Source organism: Syngnathus typhle, linkage group LG2 (genome assembly GCF_033458585.1).
Source record: "Syngnathus typhle isolate RoL2023-S1 ecotype Sweden linkage group LG2, RoL_Styp_1.0, whole genome shotgun sequence".
Taxonomy (NCBI): Eukaryota; Metazoa; Chordata; class Actinopteri; order Syngnathiformes; family Syngnathidae; genus Syngnathus; species Syngnathus typhle.
Genome location: NC_083739.1, coordinates 2,496,254 through 2,514,184, shown reverse-complemented (window position 1 = coordinate 2,514,184; position 17,931 = coordinate 2,496,254). Strand labels below are relative to the sequence as shown.

General features: G+C 44.6%; 3 protein-coding genes and 1 long non-coding RNA gene across 5 annotated transcripts; 2 read left to right on the top strand and 2 right to left on the bottom strand.

The window, feature by feature from the left end:
* Positions 1–92: 92 nt before the first annotated feature.
* Positions 93–8,361, bottom strand: nr2c2 (nuclear receptor subfamily 2, group C, member 2). 2 transcript variants are annotated; one of them, XM_061303503.1, is made up of 15 exons: positions 8,186–8,361; positions 7,264–7,351; positions 7,056–7,161; positions 6,767–6,967; positions 5,828–5,933; positions 5,527–5,706; positions 5,222–5,378; positions 5,057–5,147; positions 4,728–4,873; positions 4,068–4,230; positions 3,871–3,992; positions 3,654–3,793; positions 2,593–2,730; positions 2,409–2,514; positions 93–2,087 (listed from the first exon to the last, which is right to left on the bottom strand). In XM_061303503.1, the coding sequence occupies exons 3-15, from the start codon at positions 7,122–7,124 to the stop codon at positions 1,913–1,915; spliced, it is 1,794 nt and encodes a 597-aa protein (XP_061159487.1). In that variant the 5' UTR covers positions 7,125–7,161; positions 7,264–7,351; positions 8,186–8,361; the 3' UTR covers positions 93–1,912. The 2 variants fall into 2 exon arrangements, with proteins under 2 accessions (XP_061159487.1, XP_061159479.1); XM_061303495.1 differs by having other exon boundaries at positions 7,056–7,132.
* Positions 8,362–9,053: 692 nt separating this feature from the next.
* Positions 9,054–9,937, top strand: LOC133170594 (uncharacterized). The gene is made up of 2 exons (XR_009718601.1): positions 9,054–9,084; positions 9,185–9,937. It is a non-coding gene; the product is annotated as an uncharacterized LOC133170594 (long non-coding RNA).
* A 456-nt stretch (positions 9,938–10,393) lies between these two features.
* b3galt4 (UDP-Gal:betaGlcNAc beta 1,3-galactosyltransferase, polypeptide 4) lies at positions 10,394–12,565 on the top strand. Its single transcript, XM_061303551.1, has 2 exons — positions 10,394–10,499; positions 10,652–12,565. The coding sequence occupies exons 1-2, from the start codon at positions 10,450–10,452 to the stop codon at positions 11,838–11,840; spliced, it is 1,239 nt and encodes a 412-aa protein (XP_061159535.1). The 5' UTR covers positions 10,394–10,449; the 3' UTR covers positions 11,841–12,565.
* A 113-nt stretch (positions 12,566–12,678) lies between these two features.
* On the bottom strand, positions 12,679–17,869 carry wdr46 (WD repeat domain 46). The gene is made up of 14 exons (XM_061303483.1): positions 17,711–17,869; positions 17,301–17,528; positions 16,764–16,847; positions 16,576–16,688; positions 16,413–16,500; positions 16,195–16,256; positions 15,808–15,912; positions 15,588–15,738; positions 15,260–15,495; positions 14,245–14,398; positions 13,985–14,132; positions 13,663–13,853; positions 13,472–13,585; positions 12,679–13,392 (listed from the first exon to the last, which is right to left on the bottom strand). Exons 1-14 carry the CDS (start codon positions 17,843–17,845, stop codon positions 13,273–13,275), a joined length of 1,929 nt encoding a protein of 642 aa, XP_061159467.1. The 5' UTR covers positions 17,846–17,869; the 3' UTR covers positions 12,679–13,272.
* Positions 17,870–17,931: the final 62 nt, after the last annotated feature.

Genomic DNA, 17,931 nt, shown 5'->3' with positions numbered 1-17,931 from the left:
TGGCCTGCCTATCCTGCTATTCTTTTGTTTTTTGTTCTCACAATGTCTTTGTGGTTTGTTCAGTCTGGGGGGGGGGGGGGGAATAGCCAAAGTGGATGAATAACAGTTTATTTATGCTGTGTGGCTTCGACAAAAAACATTTTCAGAAACTGGAATTTTAATACATTGGGTTACATTTTCATCTGTGAGGTAGAAATAAGGTTGCAATCACTTCTGGGTCAAACAATTTGAAGAAAACCATATATGCACAATAGCTGAAAACAAAGTTGGACGTATTGTATGTCATACAAGAAAACTCAAACCCCAAAAATGAAGAAGAAGAAAAAAAAATCTTGTTCATAGTATTATTAAAGCCACAATGTTTAAATAAACTTTTATCATACGGCATTTAATAAAATGCAATGAGCCACTTCTTCATGCACAACGATGCGCTATAAAATGATGGTTAATAGGGCAGACGGCATAAACATTAGAAAATTGCTTAAAAACAACATGCACTCATTTTAATGAGATTACATGTACAAAGGATAAGTTTGCACAAACACCTTTACAAACAGTCTCAATGAGTTTTAAACCCAAACATTACCATTCATATATGTATGTTCTTAATTTATTTACTGTAGATTTTCATTCGTGGATACATTTTCTGACCCATCGTACAAGCCGGAAGCAGCTGCATAAGTCTCAAGACAGGCTTCCAAATCGATTTTTTTGTCTTTTTCATTTTTCTCAAAATGAGGGAATCCTGCCCAAAACGATTTAAGTACACTTAGTATGCAATGAGCAAAATTGTAATTCTCAGAAAACATACAAAACGCCAAAGTTCAGTCAGGATTGATGTGGAAGGATGCCACAGAATCGGACCGATGTGCGCTGAACAAACACAAAGCACTAAAAACGGTAGCGTAGCGACACACAAGCGACATGGTATGTAAAAAATAAATGCTTTTCGATAAATAAACGTACAAAATGGAGACAAACACTGATGGGATAAGGATGTCAAGAAATCATGATTGTCATAAAGGGAAAAGTGATGGGGCGATTGCACGGGATACAGCCATGAAATGTGTGCATAAAAAAAAAAAAAAAAAAAGCACTTACAACCTCAAAGATGCTGTTTAGAAAAAAAAAAAAAATCATATACATAATTACCGTAAATTCCGGACTATAAGCCGCGACCTTTTCCCAAAATTTTGAACCCTGCCGCTTATAGTCAGGTGCGGCTTATATGAGGATTTTTTTCGTGATTTTTGTGATGACTTGATCACTTTTATACACTGCGGTATCTTGAAGAAAAAAACAACAACAAAAATACTATTTTGAAACACTTCTTCTGGCTGTGTTGCTTGTGACTATTATGAGCTTTAGTAGGGAATGCACGCTAGGTGACCTAGCTCTAAACCCTTCGTCACAGGCAGTGTTTAGAAAGACATGTTAAAGTATGTTATTAAAACTTCGGTGCGGCTTATAGTCCGGAATTTACGGTAAATAATTTGGCCGATCGAGTGGAAGGAAAAAAAAAAATGTCTACGAAGAATGAAAGCACTTTGCTTCCAGAAGAAAACTTGAGGTCTGTTGTGCTGTTACACGAGTACAAATGTGAATCTGATAGATGCTCACTTTCCTTCCAGTTGTCAGTCACATGGATTCATCAGGAGAAAAAAAAAAAAATCAAAAATCAAACGTCAAGTAAAGCCATTGCGATGCGTATTTTGATTCCGAAAATTGCTTCCACCAAAAGCGCATGACCGGGTAAGGCAACTCATACGTATTAAAACATACATTTGAAATGCAGGCAAAGGGGGGGGAAGTTGGACGTTTGTCTACAAACTCTACCTAGTCAGACTCTTCTTCTCTTGACGTCAAATGGAAATTTGAACAACCGGTACCTGAAGTGGAGATTTGGACACCGTCACTCGGCGGGGTCCACGTCCTGGCTGTTGTACTCGGCCGTCTCCATCTTGAGGATGTAAGGAATGATGCTGTCGATGGAGACGTTACCGATCAAGCCGGTGAAGAAGAGCTCCTCGGTGATGTTGGAGTTCATGAGGCGCAGCGCCGGGAGACGGGTCAGGATGCGAGTCAACCTGGAGACGCCCATGGAGACAAGTTTTTGTATTTTGCAACTCTGAATGAGGGAAAGCTCCGAAGTGTTTGATGAGGAGAAAGAATACCGTAATTCTCGGTCTATAAGTCGCGGGTTTTTTCATAGTTTGGGTGGGGGGGGGATGGGGGGGTTGACTTATACTCAGGAGCGACTTATATACATATATGTTTTTTTTTACCACTTTTTTGGGCATTTTATGGCCGGTGCGACTTATACTCCGGTGCGACTTATAGTCCGAAAATTACGGTATATGCCGGCGAATATTGTTCCACTTTCCATCCATCCATTTTTTTTTTTGTACCTGTAGGTGTCATCCGGATATGTTTTCTGTACGTAATCCTGGAGCTCCATCAAGGCTTTCTCCTGAAACTTCTCCACCTGTCCACCGCAGTCCACACCGGGGTGATCTGATGACATCGTATGAATATTTATTTTTTTTAACCCCTCACACTTTTTGACCCTTCACAGCACATCAAATGACTGACCGGGACTGAACAAGACGATGGCCTTCAGGTAGGCGTACTCGTAGTTGTCCGTCTCCAACTTGGTCATGCTGTTGCAGAACTCCTGGAACTTCCAGATGTGCTCCATCACCTGCTTCACCCGCTCCCCTGACAGCTTGTCTACGGGACAACGAGGTTTGTGTCAACCATGCCGGATCACCGTCAAGTGTCTTGCACTCTTATCTCGTGATACGGTGGTGCCTTGAGAAACAAGCGACCCGTCTTCCGAGATTAGTCTGATTTGTTTTAACTTGTTAAAAAAAAAAAAGGTTTTCAAATGACATGACTATTTCCCCAAAATCGTTTTCGGACAAATATTCACAAAGATAGTGACCACTCTTGCTAACATCATCAGCGTGGAACTTTTCTACCAATTTAGCCACGGATATTTGAACACAAATGTAGACAGAATATAACAATACTCACTGCATATATTCTTTATCCTCTGCGAAGAACGAATACTATTACTGCGGCTTACTGGGGAGCTGAGACCATCTCCATGTACAGTACATCTGTATAATAATACATTTTTTATTTTTAAAGCGCTTTTCTAGACACTTAACAGTACAAGGGTTGAAGACAGATACAAAAGAAACAGATACATATATTTTAAAAAAATCATATTTGCGGGATTTTTTTTGCTACGGGGATTCTGATCATTTCAATGGAAAAGGACGATTTGAGAAAAGAGCATTTTGAAAGTGGTCACGTGACGGACGAAACTTGTATCTCAAGGCACCATTGTGTATCCGTTTTAAACCGACATGAGAATGTGCCACCTTGTGACTGCAAGGAAGTCATGAGGGTTCGGTTCGCTTAAGCGGATGTATCGGATTGACGGAGAATCTCGCTGGTCCATAATGTTTGCAGATGACATTGTGATCGAGAGATTGACAAGTCGGCGGAAAAGAGGGGCCGCCAAAGAGAAGACTCGGCACGACTTGCAGAAGACGCAGAGGACGGAGAGAGAGAGAGATGCAAGAGCAGACCGCAATCTGCCCAACGACAGCTCGTGTTGATTTGAAGAGGCGGGAGCTCCATACCATCCTGGATGCTGCTCTGAAGATGGTTGACGATGGCAGCCAGGATGGTGGACAGGTTCATCACGTGAGCGCATTGAGCGAGACCCAAAGTGAAGAGCTCGTTCCAGCAGGCTCGCACCAAACCCGTGTTTTCTTCCTGCCTGGTAAAGACAGAGACGTGACAAGGCGCTGATTCAGTCACGTCCGAGCTTGCCCGACAAAGCGCGCGTGTCTTTACCCGAGGGCTAAGAAGGCAGGGATGGATCGAGCCCAATGCATGGAGAGGAAGAGAAGCCTGGAGGCCGACTCGCAGATGTAGTGTACGTTCAGGTACTCGGGCATGGGACTGGGCATGGTTAGCTGGAAGGACGACGCAAAGACAGCGGTTATGGCAAGGCTGAATTTAAAATGACAGCAGTGGATCGACACACCCACCTTGAATTTAACATGGCCGTCGGTCAGCAGAGGCCCTTCCACCTCGATGATCGGGGTCTCCTGGTCTTGGCCAATGAGCTGAAAGGTCGTCTCACTCACGCACTTGTCGGTTATTACGCCCGCTTCAGGTGGATTGAGGACTTTGGCCAGAGTGTCAAAGGCACTGCGAACAACACATACAAAAGTACGTCAAGGAGAAGTCAACCCCCAAAATATGTTCTGTGTAGCTCAACTCGTCGAAACACCGTGTTCTGATTCGTTCTCTTTGTGGAATATGAATTAAACAGGCAAAATCCACTTGTTTTTGGCCCATCTCAGGGGGCAGCCATTTTGTAAAATGACATCATAGTTCCCAGGTAACAACCAATCACGGCGCACCGGTTTTCTGAAGCTGAGCTGTGATTGGTTGTGAGCAAAGACCTGGAAACGGTGATGTCGTTTCCAATCTGAGATGGATAAAAAAAAAGGGGGGAATTTTGCCGCTTAACTCATATCGCACAAACGCAATATTAATCGGAATAATGCGTTTAGACGAGTGGGGGCACATACGACTAAAGAAAATTTCTGATTTGACATCCCCTTTAAGTACACTCTCCACTATTTCTGCCTCTGCCCAGCAACAGTCAAACATTTACGAAAACCTAAATCATAAACTCTGACCGTGTTATCTCGGTCGTGTTTTTTTCCACATATTGGCACTCTGACGAATCTCCATTTTTCAAGTTCTGTTTTAACGAGTCGCTCAGGCTGGCCAGTGATGTCACCACGTTCGCCAGCGTCCCGAGGTCACCGTGTCCAGACTCCATCTAAAGACAACGACAGGAAACGCTTCATATTTGGTCCCGTTCCAAGCCTGTGGAAATAATTTGGCTATTTTTTGCACAATCCAGCACACTGAGACACAAAAGAGCGATGCGATCTCTCATTCACGTAGCAACACAAAGAAAAACGAGGACAAAGGACCCCAAAAAAAGAAACCGGAGCTGTACCTTTGAGTCAGACGTCAGCACCAGCGTTCCATCGCTCTGCATGAGCGGCTGCTGGATGTTAACCAACATCCCCTGGTCCAGCAGGCTGGATCTGCGCACGATACGCAGAACCCACGTTGCGTATGAAGCGTATCGACATGGCCGCCGGGGTATTTGGCCACTCACCTGGAGCCGTCCGTCTCTGTGTCCGAGATGAAGGTTGGCGTGGCGATGAGTGGGCTGTTAATGTCCTTGCGGATGTAGATTTTCTGGGTGGAGGGTGCGCAGTTGACATGTTTCTCTCTGGGCACAACGTCGGCAGGCTTCCTCTCGCTCTGAACGGCTGAGGGCAACGAGCAAAATGCGTTTAATCAGCCATTCTCCAAACCGTTTAGGGGTTCCTGGGTGCCTTGAGATATAAAATTTATCTCAAATCATAATGCGTTGCACCTGGGATTGCGTTTATGAAAAGAATAGGACGCGTGACTCACAGTCGGTCTTCATCCCCATGTTGAGGCATTTCTTCAAGCGACAGAATTGGCAGCGGTTGCGGTGGTGCTTGTTAATGACGCAGTCCTGCTTACTGCGGCAGCTGTAGGACAGGTTTTTCCTGACACTCCGCTTGAAGAAGCCTTTGCATCCCTCACAACTCATCGCTCCATAGTGACGACCTGGACACATGTGACGTGACACTGAGACTCGCTTTGTGTGTGTGTGTGTGTGAGCAGATTGGCGTAATCTGGGGATATCCGAATAGAAAACAATCCAGGACTTGACTATGGACTCAAGTACCTGAAGCCTTGTCTCCGCAGACCACGCAGTACTCCACCGTCTGCGTCCGACTCAGATCGCCTGATTGGGCGAGTAACTGCTCCACTGACAGTGGATCTGTGACAATCTAAGAGCAAAAAAAATTAAGCAAACAGGTGATGGCTCATTTTGTGGAAGCTATACTCTGCTTTGACTTTTTTTTTTTTTATTGATTTACATTTTCTTCTGTAATACCCTAAAATGCCACTAGATGGCGCCAAAGTGGCTGTCCGCTAAACACAGACAGCCGACACCGGACCAAAACCAGCAAAACAGGTTAGCTTGCGTCTTGCCACTGTAACGGCATTACAACAAATTGAGGAAGAGTAGTCTTGTATGTATTATAGCAGTGGTCCCCAACCACCGGGCCGCGGACCGGTACCGGTCTGTGGGTCACTTGGTACCGGGCCGCCAAGCCGCACAGAAAAAAATATATATATATCGACGATCAATTAATCCAGGTCAAGAAACTCGTCCCGGTCACGTGACATGTTTCCCAGGTCTAGCCCGCAAAGCTAATATGTGGCGACAGGCTAACTAACCAGGCAATGAAGCATTCAAAACTGCTTCAACACATGGAGACCAAGCATCCTGCAATAAAAGACAAACCTTAATCACTTCGGGTGTCATTGTCTCCGATTACGTCTAGATGGGACCGGCTCGTTTCTGAGAAACATACTCAGTGCTCCCACTAATTCAACGTCATGGTGAGTTTTATTTTTGTCATTTGTACTTGTTTTTATGTCAGCCGTATGATTTTATTTCATCGCATTTATATATTTATTATAAATGTATTATTTATTTATTTATATAAATGTATTATTTATTTATATAAATGCCGGTCCGCGAAAATATTTCTGACATGTAACCGGTCCGTGGCGCCAAAAAAGGTTGGGAACCACTGTATTATAGCACTTTCACCTGTATCCTTCCTGGCATCAGGCTGTCTGAAGATGTAAAGATGAGCTGCTTTGTGTTGTGGTTGTCCGGAGAGGTCAGAATGAGCTTTCCTCCCCCGGAGCTGTCCGATGTGGTCAGAATGAATTGCTGCTTGGGAGAACTTGAAGGGTTCATGGCAGTCACGATCTGAATCTCCCGAGCCCTCTGCCAGTCAGTTACAATCTGACGAAAGGAGAGCGACAGTCCGGCAGTCATAGCAACACAGAGTCATGCTGGAAAAGCAGGAGACAACACAGGAGGTGCAAGATACCTGTATCTGCTGTGATGTTGCTGAAGCCTCACTAGACACGACCTGAAAGCGCTGAGGTGACTGACTCATCGCAGAGTCTGCAGGGAACAATTTGAAATATTGGGGTCTTCATCGCGGAGTTAAAAAAAAAAGTGCATGCATAACAACAGCACCAACATTTCAAACTTTGAATAAAAAAATAACAGCGTGGAGGAGACCGCACACTCACCTCTGCCTCAAATTCCACTTTCTGCTGAGGGAGCAAATTCAGGTTGGCCGTCATGATGATGATGATAATGTAAGGTCATTAGTGAGGACTGTTTGGAACAATGCAAGGTGCATGATTAATCCCCCACAAAATAACAGATACAATATTTGAGCTGGTGTAATGAAAGCTTTTCATTTTTGTACAAATCAAGCGTTTCCTAATCTCGTCATTCTTATCAGACTGCGTACAAACAAATACGATGAAATCCACACACTCTTTAATAATCCTATCTATCGGGTTTGTTTATGATGAGAAAACTCAGGCCTTGCCACCCGGAAGCCGCGGTGACGTCATTGTGAAACTGTCCAATAAGGGGAGGGGCGTGGAGCTCCATCGGAATTTAGCGATTGGTCGAACGCGATTCCATCAAAACGTGCTTTTGCGAATCACAACACAACAAAATGGAGAATTTGGCAAGCAGCCAGTAACACTAGGGGCGAATCGACGAATAGAAGTCAGCACATTGTTTCTCACAATCACATGACTGAAAATGTGTTGGGTAGGGAATAAATATTTGGTGATTCGGTATTATTCGGTATGAGCGGGAGAGTCCCACGACATTTCCGCCCCATGTCGCCGGGAAGGCAAAGGTAAAAAGGTCGAGTTGTCTACCGTTAGCTTTCCAAGCTAGCATCACACGAGCACAGCAGCAGCGTGTTCGTCACCCGTACAACGGTGACCCATTAACAGCTCACGTTAGGAACCCCGTACGTCATTCATACGGATTTAAAACCAATTGAGCCTCTGGACGCCTCGGCCGCGTCGCGGGACGCGTTGATCGCCTCGAGCTAGCATGCGAACCGGAAGATTAGCGCCGCTATTTTACCATGCGCAATGTCTCGAGGCTTTTGTGTGCTTTTCAAGCACAGTGGCCGAGCCTTACCTCAATGAGTGGTCGAATGAAGATTTCGGAGCTAGGTGGTATTTTATAAACTGGATTGTTTTGCTTTTCTGCTGTTAAAGGTCATAGTTCGTGACCCGTTGATGGTTGGAGGTTTTTCTTTTTTTTATTTATTCCTCCCTTCTTCTTCCTCTGTCGCGTCCTGGCGCTCCTCCTCCGGGCGCGTGCGAGCCAGACAGGTGACGTCATCTTGTCTACCAGTAAAAAGGCACGTGTCGCTCGGAACATCGCATTCCAATAAATAAATAAAAATAATCGCTTATGATTATTTTAACACGACAGGACTGTCTCAGAAAATTATAATATTGTGATCAAGTTCTTTATTTTCTGAAACGCAATTGAAAAAACAAAAATGTCATACCGTCTGGATTCATTAGAAATCAACTGAAATATTGCAAACATTTGATTATTTTTCAAGTATAAGCAGACAAGTATATTCACATATTAAATCAATAAAAGAAATATTTTAAGCATATAATTATACCTACACACCAAATCAATAAAGCAGACATTTTTGATAGGGGGTAATGACAAAGATTTTTACAACTTTATGATCTGATATATATTTCTGAGCACTTTGATATAACAAATATTTTTTGATATACTGCCTGAATAGCTTTATGACCCTTAAGGAACTGTTTAATGCATGCCTGATGATATTCTAAATCCCGGACACTGCCAAAGTCGTCTAAAAATGTTCAGTACTTGATTATATCTTATGTTTTGACTAATGCTAGACGCCACTTTTCCATTACAGCTGAACGTTCTGGACAGAGGGAAATATTTTGCCTAACAAAGAAAAGATTTTATATGGTTGGAAGCATGATTGAACTAAGAATACGATGACGTAAGTATCAAAAGACCAAACAAACAAAAACATGGTAAGTGGTGAGTACTAACTTTGCATAGTCAGGGAACATTAATAAATTGATGATGTCACAGCCAAAAGCTCACATGCGTACAAAATGACAAAATTGAAAGAATGATGAATGGGCGGTGGGCGAAGTGGATGTATGTGCAAGAATGGTTTACAGGAAGGACACATGGAGATAAAACCGGTAGAGGTGCCAGAGGAAGAGCGGCAGGAGGAAAAACAACCAAGAACCCGGCCAAAGGTGATCGCCAAGGCCGAAAGACAGGATGGAAGACAACAGCCCCCGCACACACCGAATCCCCCATAATCAGCACCCCCCCCATGGAACCAGGTCTCACCGAACCAGCACCCACTCCCATGAAATCAAAATCTGAATGTTGCCTTTTTTCTGAATGGAGACTGTGCTCTTGAGCATGGTCGCACGAAAGGCCCAGCGCTGTATTGTACTTTCCTGAAAACAGAGCTTTCTTAAGAAGAATTGAACTCACGCTAATTTCTGCTTCAGTGTCTTAGCATTTTCCTAAATCTGAAGAAATCAAACGAGCACGCAGTGAGTAAATCGGATAACGGGATGGGCAATGGCTTTTGCCGTGAGGCGCAGATAGCGCCCTCCCTAAATTGTGGACCAAATCCAACACTTGCAATATTTCAGTTGATTTGTAATGAATCCAGATTGTATGACATTTTTGTTTTTTTTAATTACATTACAGAAAATAAAGAACTTTATCACAATATTATAATTTTCTGAGACAGTCCTATATGTATGAATAAATTACTATCCTGTGAGATGGATTAGACAAATATTTTATGGTGGACATTTTATTATCTAAAACAGACAATTAAAAAAGTACCAACTTCAAGCCTGTATTAAATCATTTTATTTAGTTTTAGAAATTTGACAATTTTAAAAAAATAAAATCATTTTTACTTATTTCAGAGTCTGTTTTATTCAGTTATTATACTCTTTTTTTTTTTTTTTTACATTAATACGAGTTGGAGCAATACGTTTACCCGAATATATTTTTTCTTTGCAATTTTATGCACAACGGAGTACGAGTTCTTTTGCCACCCTTAAACGTACATTACATGTTGACCCCTTTTTTTTTTTCTTTTTTTTTAAATCCAATCAACGTGCACCATTCTTCCACAATATAGCAACTCAAACTGAGGCTACAAAACCTTCAGACTATTGAGCAATTTAAAAAAATAAAAGTCAACATAAATCAATCAATTCAAAGAGAATAGAACTGTAAAAAAAAAATAGGGTGTACTCTGCATGTAGTACCACCAGATGACCACTAGAGCGTATGCCTTCATACTGTACCACGTTTCAAAGGCTTTCGATTCGGCGTGTTTATGATGACCGCGTTTCATGCATGAGGACAGCACGCAGCACGTTCCTCGGGCGATTCATAAAATCAGGTTAGCCTCCGTTTCTTGCTTTATTACAGCGTCTCATTCTGGGCTACATCATCACTGTATAGCGGGGGGGTGGACTAGAATGAGTCCACATCGGCACGTTTCCAATAAATGTGTCGCAATCGACCGTTTATTCGATCGTGTCGTGTGCGCAGCCCACTTGCGTGCTGTCCGGCCGCAGCATCCGCGGCGCGAGAGGAGGAGCGGCCACCGCTTGGAGTGATGATGGTCGTCCGGTGGCTGTGGATCTGCGTGCCCCGGGTGGGGAAACGAGGGGGCCGCTCCGGATTGTTATCGTGTCTCTGCGCGGCGGCCGTGATCGCTGCCTTTTTCGCCTTGATGTTTGTGGACGTCCTCGAGTACTGGATCACGTCCTTGCAAATGAACGCCGCCGCGCCGATGCCCCACACCGGCCTCTTACCCGCGCTCAACGTCCCTCCCACCAGACCCGAGGAGTTCCTCCTCATGCCGAGTCCGCTGGTGTGCCAGCGTGCCAAGCCTTACCTCATCACCATGGTTACCTCTGCCCCTGCTCACCATAGGGCGCGCCAGGCCATCAGGGACACATGGGCCGGAGAAAACATCGTGATGGGCCTGAGGGTCATGACCCTATTCATGCTCGGTGTGCCCTCGGACCCGGGACTGGCTAAGATGCTCATCGAGGAGGCCAGGCAACATGGGGACCTGGTTCAGGGGCGTTACCTGGACTCGTACTCCAACCTGACCCTGAAGACTTTAGCCCTGCAGAACTGGGTGCGCCGCTTCTGCCCCCAGGCTCACTTTGTGGCCAAAGTGGACGACGACGTTCTGTTCAATCCCAGCGCACTCCTGCATCTGCTGAACAGGAGCCACAGCCCGTACGAACAAGCCGACTTGTATCTAGGCAGAGTCCATCTCCGCGTCGCTCCGGACCGGGACCCTCACAGTAAGCACTACGTCTCGAAGGAAGCCTACCCGCCCTCTGTTTTTCCAGACTATTGCAGCGGAACCGCTTATGTTCTATCCCGCTCGGCGCTGCTCAAAATCTCCTCGGCTGCCTCCACGTCGCCTCTGTCCACGGTTCAACCCCCCGAAGATGTATTTGTGGGTATATGCGCCCGAGCCGCCGGCGTAATACCCACGCACTCGCCCCTCTTCTCCGGTGGACCGGCGGTTCCGTACGGACGCTGCTGCTATCAAGCCATGGTTTCGGTGCACCACATGGCACCGCAGGATATGCTACGCTACTGGGCTGATATGCAAGCGTCGGGACCGTGCCTCTGGTTGAGCACGCGGGCGTCGCTGTCGATGTGCAAAGTCGGAGCCTTGCTGGGCTCAGCGCTCGGCTTGGGGAAGGAGGCATGACTCAATTCTGGACTCCAAAAAAAGGACTTTTGTGTAGCCTTTTTGTGCATTGGACTATTTGCAAGAAAGGGACACTTGAGGAAATTGAGATTTGAGCATTAGCACAAAATACTCGTCTTACTTGTTCGTCAACCTTTGTGAGCCAAGGGACATTTTTTAGTTGAGGAAATACATTTTTGAGCCTGTATGAATGTAAAGCATAGGACACAGGTTATTTGTAGCTTTTGCCATTTGGTAGCCACTAAGATAAAAAAAAAAAAAAACACTCCAGTATTTGCAAACTTATAGGCCTTTACTTTTGTAGCTTTTTTTTTTTTTACTGCATTTTTGGAGTATTTGTCTGACGGCATTAGTAGACAATAGAAGCAAAATATTTGTTGGGAAATCAAACATCGTCAAATGTGTTTTTCTCATCAAACGGAATGGAAAGCTCGGCTATCGAGATATTATCGGCTACGACGAATCGAATCCGGCAACACGTGCTACATCCCTCGCCGGCCGGCATTTGTGGTGAGAGCAAACATTGACTGAGGGTTGTGCCAATGAAGCCATATTAGCAAATCTACATTTCAAACTCAGCATCTCTTGCTCCACTTAAAACTCCCCAATTCAATCGTTACCCCAACAAAGAACAAAATGTGTTTTGACGCTCTGCACCTTTTTTTTTTTATATGAACGGATCATGAACAGAATCATTCAATAAAAGAATCAAAACCTTTCTACAATTCCCGACTTTACAAAATATGTCACGTGCGTCAAAGCACGCTGCTTACATCAGCACTGGGTTGTACGTGTGTAATATTTAACCAGCACCAGGAATCAAAAATGAGGAAGTAGATAAAGTAGTGGCTGCCATTCTTTATCTTGTGCCATTTTCAGACTGTCTTACAATTTCTCTCCATTTTTTGTTTGCATTTTGTTAAACTGGAGGACAAATAAACATTGTGGACCCTCCAGAAAAAAAAAAAAAAAAAATCCCTGATGTGATCTGAGAAAAGTAAGGTGTGGTCGAGAAACAATTCCAAAGTACAAAGGCTCTTTGCAAATGCACACAATTTTAAAGTGATTACGGCAAGTCGTAAAAACCTTTTGGAACCAATCAGGCGTTTCCACTTTGACCTCCGTTTATCAGTTCACTTGTTGACCGAAGCTCTTTGACGCTTGAGAATGAGTTGAGCCACGGAAGCGCGAGCAAGAGCCGAAGCATGTGGAGGTTGCCATTTGTCATGTGCAGACAGGATGTGCTTGAGGCATAAACGCCGCTCTCGCTGCTCATTAAAAAACGGCTCATCACACGTCATTTCCTGTGTGTGGGTTTCTGGCATGGTCTGATATGCCCACACGGGGTGGGGAGGGGAGAAGGGGGGGTTAGGGTCAGGGAAACGCCTCGCTCGGAAAAAAAAGGATGTCGCAGTGCACAATGGCTGCGCTTCTATTTCTGGAATCTGCCCAGAGCGGATTTTTGGCTGGCGATGGCCGCAAACGTCTTCTCCTTTGCTCTCCTTTTTTGCTCCAGCATCTTTTTCTCCTCCATACCTTTCACGATCAGATCCTGCACGGCGGAAGAGACAGCTCGTTGAGCGCAAACATTTGATAATCCCCGACCGGGTTCAAAAGGTCATCGCACTTACCCTCTGGTCAATATTAGCCACCTGCCGCTTTCGCCTTTCCACGTTGCCCGCTGAGCTGCGACCTTTTTTCTTATACCTGGGGGCGAATTTCTCCCTGGCGAGAGGATCGAAGCCCTGCGAAGACAAAACGAGTTTTCATTTCTATTCCGCAAAGTCTCGTTAACCTCGACGTGGTGCGTTCCGAAACCGACCAGGGCTAGCACTCGGTCTTGGTGCCTCTGCTGGAAGGTGCCGAGGTCGACCTTGCCGAGCTGAGTGGGGTCCAGACTGATGAGCTCCGGCTGGATTTTATCCAGCAGGGCCTTAACTTCCCATTCCTGCCTCTGTTTGACACTGCGGAACGGATTTGAATCCAGGGCGTCAAAGTTCGGCTCGGCCGCGCCTGTGGAAATGAAAATGAAACATTCAATCACCGTGTAAATTTTTCCTCTCAAACATTTCAATGTAGCAATCGGTTTCAGATATGCTCATATCTGAAGGTACCGGCTCCACAGAGCCCAAATATGGTCAGACCTGGTACGAGCATGCTCGTGAAGCCTTGTCCGTGGCCGATGCCGAGCACATCCTCGAAGGGGCAAAAGCGTAGCTCACACACTGGAGCCTGGGCTCGGTGGGCCATGTAGGGTTTTGTCACCGGAGAGCTCCACACGTCCCTGTACAACTGAAACACATGGGTGGGTTAGTCGATCCAATAATGATTGCACAATCTGTGCCTTTTACACACCGCCGGGTTTGCGGCCATTTTTGCATGAGCAAATTCAGACGCGACTCACCTGGACGACATCACCCGTGGCCGCCGAGAGCAGCCCCCGCTGGCTCAGCGACAAACAGGAAGCCCCGGCGGGGATGAAGTAAGATTTGAGGAGCTTGAAAGTCCTGACGTCAAACACCTTGAGCTTTTTGTCCATGCCTGACGTCACCATGTAACTGCCAAAACAGGTGACATGGCGAGAGTTGGTGAAAAATAGAAGACCATACAGAGACGATAGTGTTCCCCCGCAACTATTCAGACTTTGCCACCTTAAAAAAAATGGTTCTATTTTAGTGATCAGCCCTTAAACACCACGAGTAGCGCCAAAGCACCTTTTAAAATTTAATATTCGTCTTTTTTTCTGTACAATTTTGTTTTTAAATGTTGTTTTAATGATTTACAATATCCTAGAGGGTCTCAAAACACGCTCAAAATTTAAATCTATTATCATTTTTAAAAGAGAAGTGATCCTACTCCCATATTAGTCAGGGCTTTGCCCTTTGGCAACTTGGGGCGAGTTATGTCCAGGCGAGCTCTCGACAAGTATGTGGGGGAGGAGCGAAGTTTAGCTCAGGGTGGAAAAAGTTACGAATCTCATCGGCCCAAGTGCATTTTTTTAATTAAGGCAGTATTTTTAAAAGGTAATTTAAGATGAGTTTGAAATGCTACTGGACTATCTTTGATCCGTGTGGTATATTTAAATTTGAAATCATGATAAAATAATAAATATAAAAAACATGTATGATGGCCAAATGATAATCTATTGATGACAATGCTCACTTTTAATGTGAATATGTAACGTGGTTTCTTCTGTTTATGGCTCCTGATTACAACTATTTCAACACTAATATACAATTCCCATTGCTGCCATCTAGTGGCGGGAATAGGCACTTAAAGTGTCAACCACTTCACAGGTTTTCACTAATCACAGCAGGCTTTGGCCCCTACCCTGTGCAGTACTCTATGAACAGAATCATCACTTGTTTAAAAAAAAAAAAAAAAATTAACATTCAACTTCATCTGGAGTTATGACTCACGTTCCCGTTTTGTCCACGGCGACAGAGCGCACCCCCGCTTGATGACATAACATCTTAGCGAGGGGCTCTTTCTGACTGGGAGCCCAGAGGCTGACCGTGCCGTTGGAGTGGCCCAGATGGACGACGGCGTTGTGGGGGTTCTGGCACATCACGTCCAGGCGGCCCTTCTTGGTGCAGATGGTGGCAACCTCTTTTCCCACAGAGACATCAAGATACTGCAGGAAACCCGTCGCGCTCTGAAATAGAAGAGATTAAAATAATAATAATAATCACACGTCGTCATGCCAGGATTACAATCGTGTCTGTCGTGTTCACACTTCAAACTTACAGCGGTGGCCAACAGAAAATGGTAGGGCAAAAACTGCATGCGAAGCACGTCGTTGAACTTGCGGATGCAGTGAAGCTCAATTCCGTTGGAGTCGTAGATGTAGAGCCACTTCTTCTGAGCCACCGCAAACATGTGTTCCGTGTGAAGCCATCTGCATTTGGAAACAATGGCAATTAGGAAGCCATACTAAACATTCCTTTGCCGTCTGCAGGGGTCTTACCGGACATCGCGGATGGACTCCATCACGTTGATCTCACACATCAACTGTTTGGATTGCCAGTCGACACAAGCGATGTGGCCTCGCCTCCCGCCGAGCAGCAGATGACTACGTACGACAAAACAAACACCAAAGAAAAAAATATTCGCATGTAAATTATTGTTCATCTTCTGGACTGGAACTGTAATGAAATCGTTTTTTTTGTTCATTCTGACTGAAGGCATATGTTCTGACCGGGAAAAAACAGAAAGTATCAAAAGACATTTTCATTATCATCCATGTCATTGTCCGAGACAACGATCTAATTGGACTATTCTGAGAAAAGTGTTTTGATGATTAACTGACACTATTCATCAATAACACCAATACAACCAAAACCGGGGCACCTACCGTCCGTTTTTGCTGTAATCCATTTGGTACGGTCCAAATTGAGACAAGTTCAGGTCAAAATACTGAGGACAAAGTAAATGTAAAGAAAATATGTCAATGAGGTATTTTTAGAAGAGACCCCTCCAAAAAAAAAAAAAAAAAAAAAGGACGGCCATTATATGTGAATTTTAATTGAAATAATGATTTGCTAAACCACCCAACCTGACCGATGCCCCTACCTTGGTCGCCGATGTTATATCCACACACTCTGCGATATCTTGCTGCGAGATCGTACACGTGTCCTCGTCTTCGTCGCCTTCGAGGAACCTGAGAAAGTCAGCGAATGAGGTTCGAACAATGTCGCCTTTCCAGCCAGTCTCTCCGAGCCGCCAATGTTTTTACCCTGCTTCCTCCGTGAGGAGAAGGTCTAAGCGGGCAGCTTGTGTTTGGGCCATTTTTGAGACTTTGTTCGAACGAGCGACGGCACTTTTCATCTTTCTGTTGTGCTTGATCCCCTGGGATTAAAAAAGGAGAAGTGTTATGGACAGCAGTGCAATTGAAATACCAAACAGAAATCTCAAAGTACAAACCCTCTCGTTCGTTTTCCCTTTCCTTGTGTACTTTTTGATCCTGGCTTTTGGAATGGAAGCAGGTCCTGGGAAAGGATCCTCTTTCTGAGGGAGTGACAATAATTGGGTCGGACAAACGTGAAGTAAAACCTCAGGAGAAGGTTCACACAGTGCATTATTGTTATTTATTACATTAGACGTGGCGAGAGGATATTCCTGACAGTCAGGAAGATCATCTGCCTGTTATGTTCTTCTTGCATTTGAGAATCACATTGTTTTAGATCTCCAACTGAGGAAATACTCTTGACTTCCAAAACCTCAGACAATTCTGGTTATGGTATAACTTTCAACTCGAAAAAATTCTAGCAATAATCAGAACATCGCATAATGCAAAAGGGTTAATGTTCAATAATGTTTTTGATGATGTTTAGGAAGGCGTAGAGTGACGTCATTGACGGTAGTTGGAGAGCACAGTATTTTGATTTTTTTTTAGTCACTGCTCTGGTTGTAATCAGAAAGGAGCCAACTTTATATTTGAGATGATTCGAGATATCTTACCCTGGATAAAAAGTGTTTTCTTTGGCCATTGTAGTTTGGTTTCTTCCTCTTCGTAGCTGACCTGATTTCGCGGTTCTGCCGTTGTGCTGGAGCAGCTTGTTTCCCATCGTCCGTTCGTGCCTTCCTCTTCTTGGCTGACTTTCCTTTGAGGTTCTGAGGTTGTGCATCGGCAGCTTGTTTTCCATTGTCGTTTTTATCAATCTTCTCGTGCCAGTAACGAGCTGTAGGCTGTTAGAAAGAAGGGTTAGTGAAGTTTAACAGCAGGCATGCGTCGGCCATCCTGAAAATCACTCTGTTAGCAAGTAATTTAAGTAGCTCAATGCCTCGCTTCTTTAAAATTCGTCTTGGTCAACATTAACCGAAGACCCATGTAAGTGCAGTTGTAGGCTATCGTCCTTGTAATAAGTTACCTTTTTCGTTTTCGGCACGTGAGAGCCCGTCGCCACGGGTTCGACGGGCGCCGCCATCTTTGTTGTGTGCTCCGCCCCCAGATTCATTTTCGCGACGTCACTTCCGCGATGATGGCCAAGGCGCACCCTCTTCATAAAAGTAATCCTAAAGTGTTGTTTATGATTCATGTACATCATAACGTGTCACCTATTTTTAACGAAATAAAAAAAAGTGAATGCCT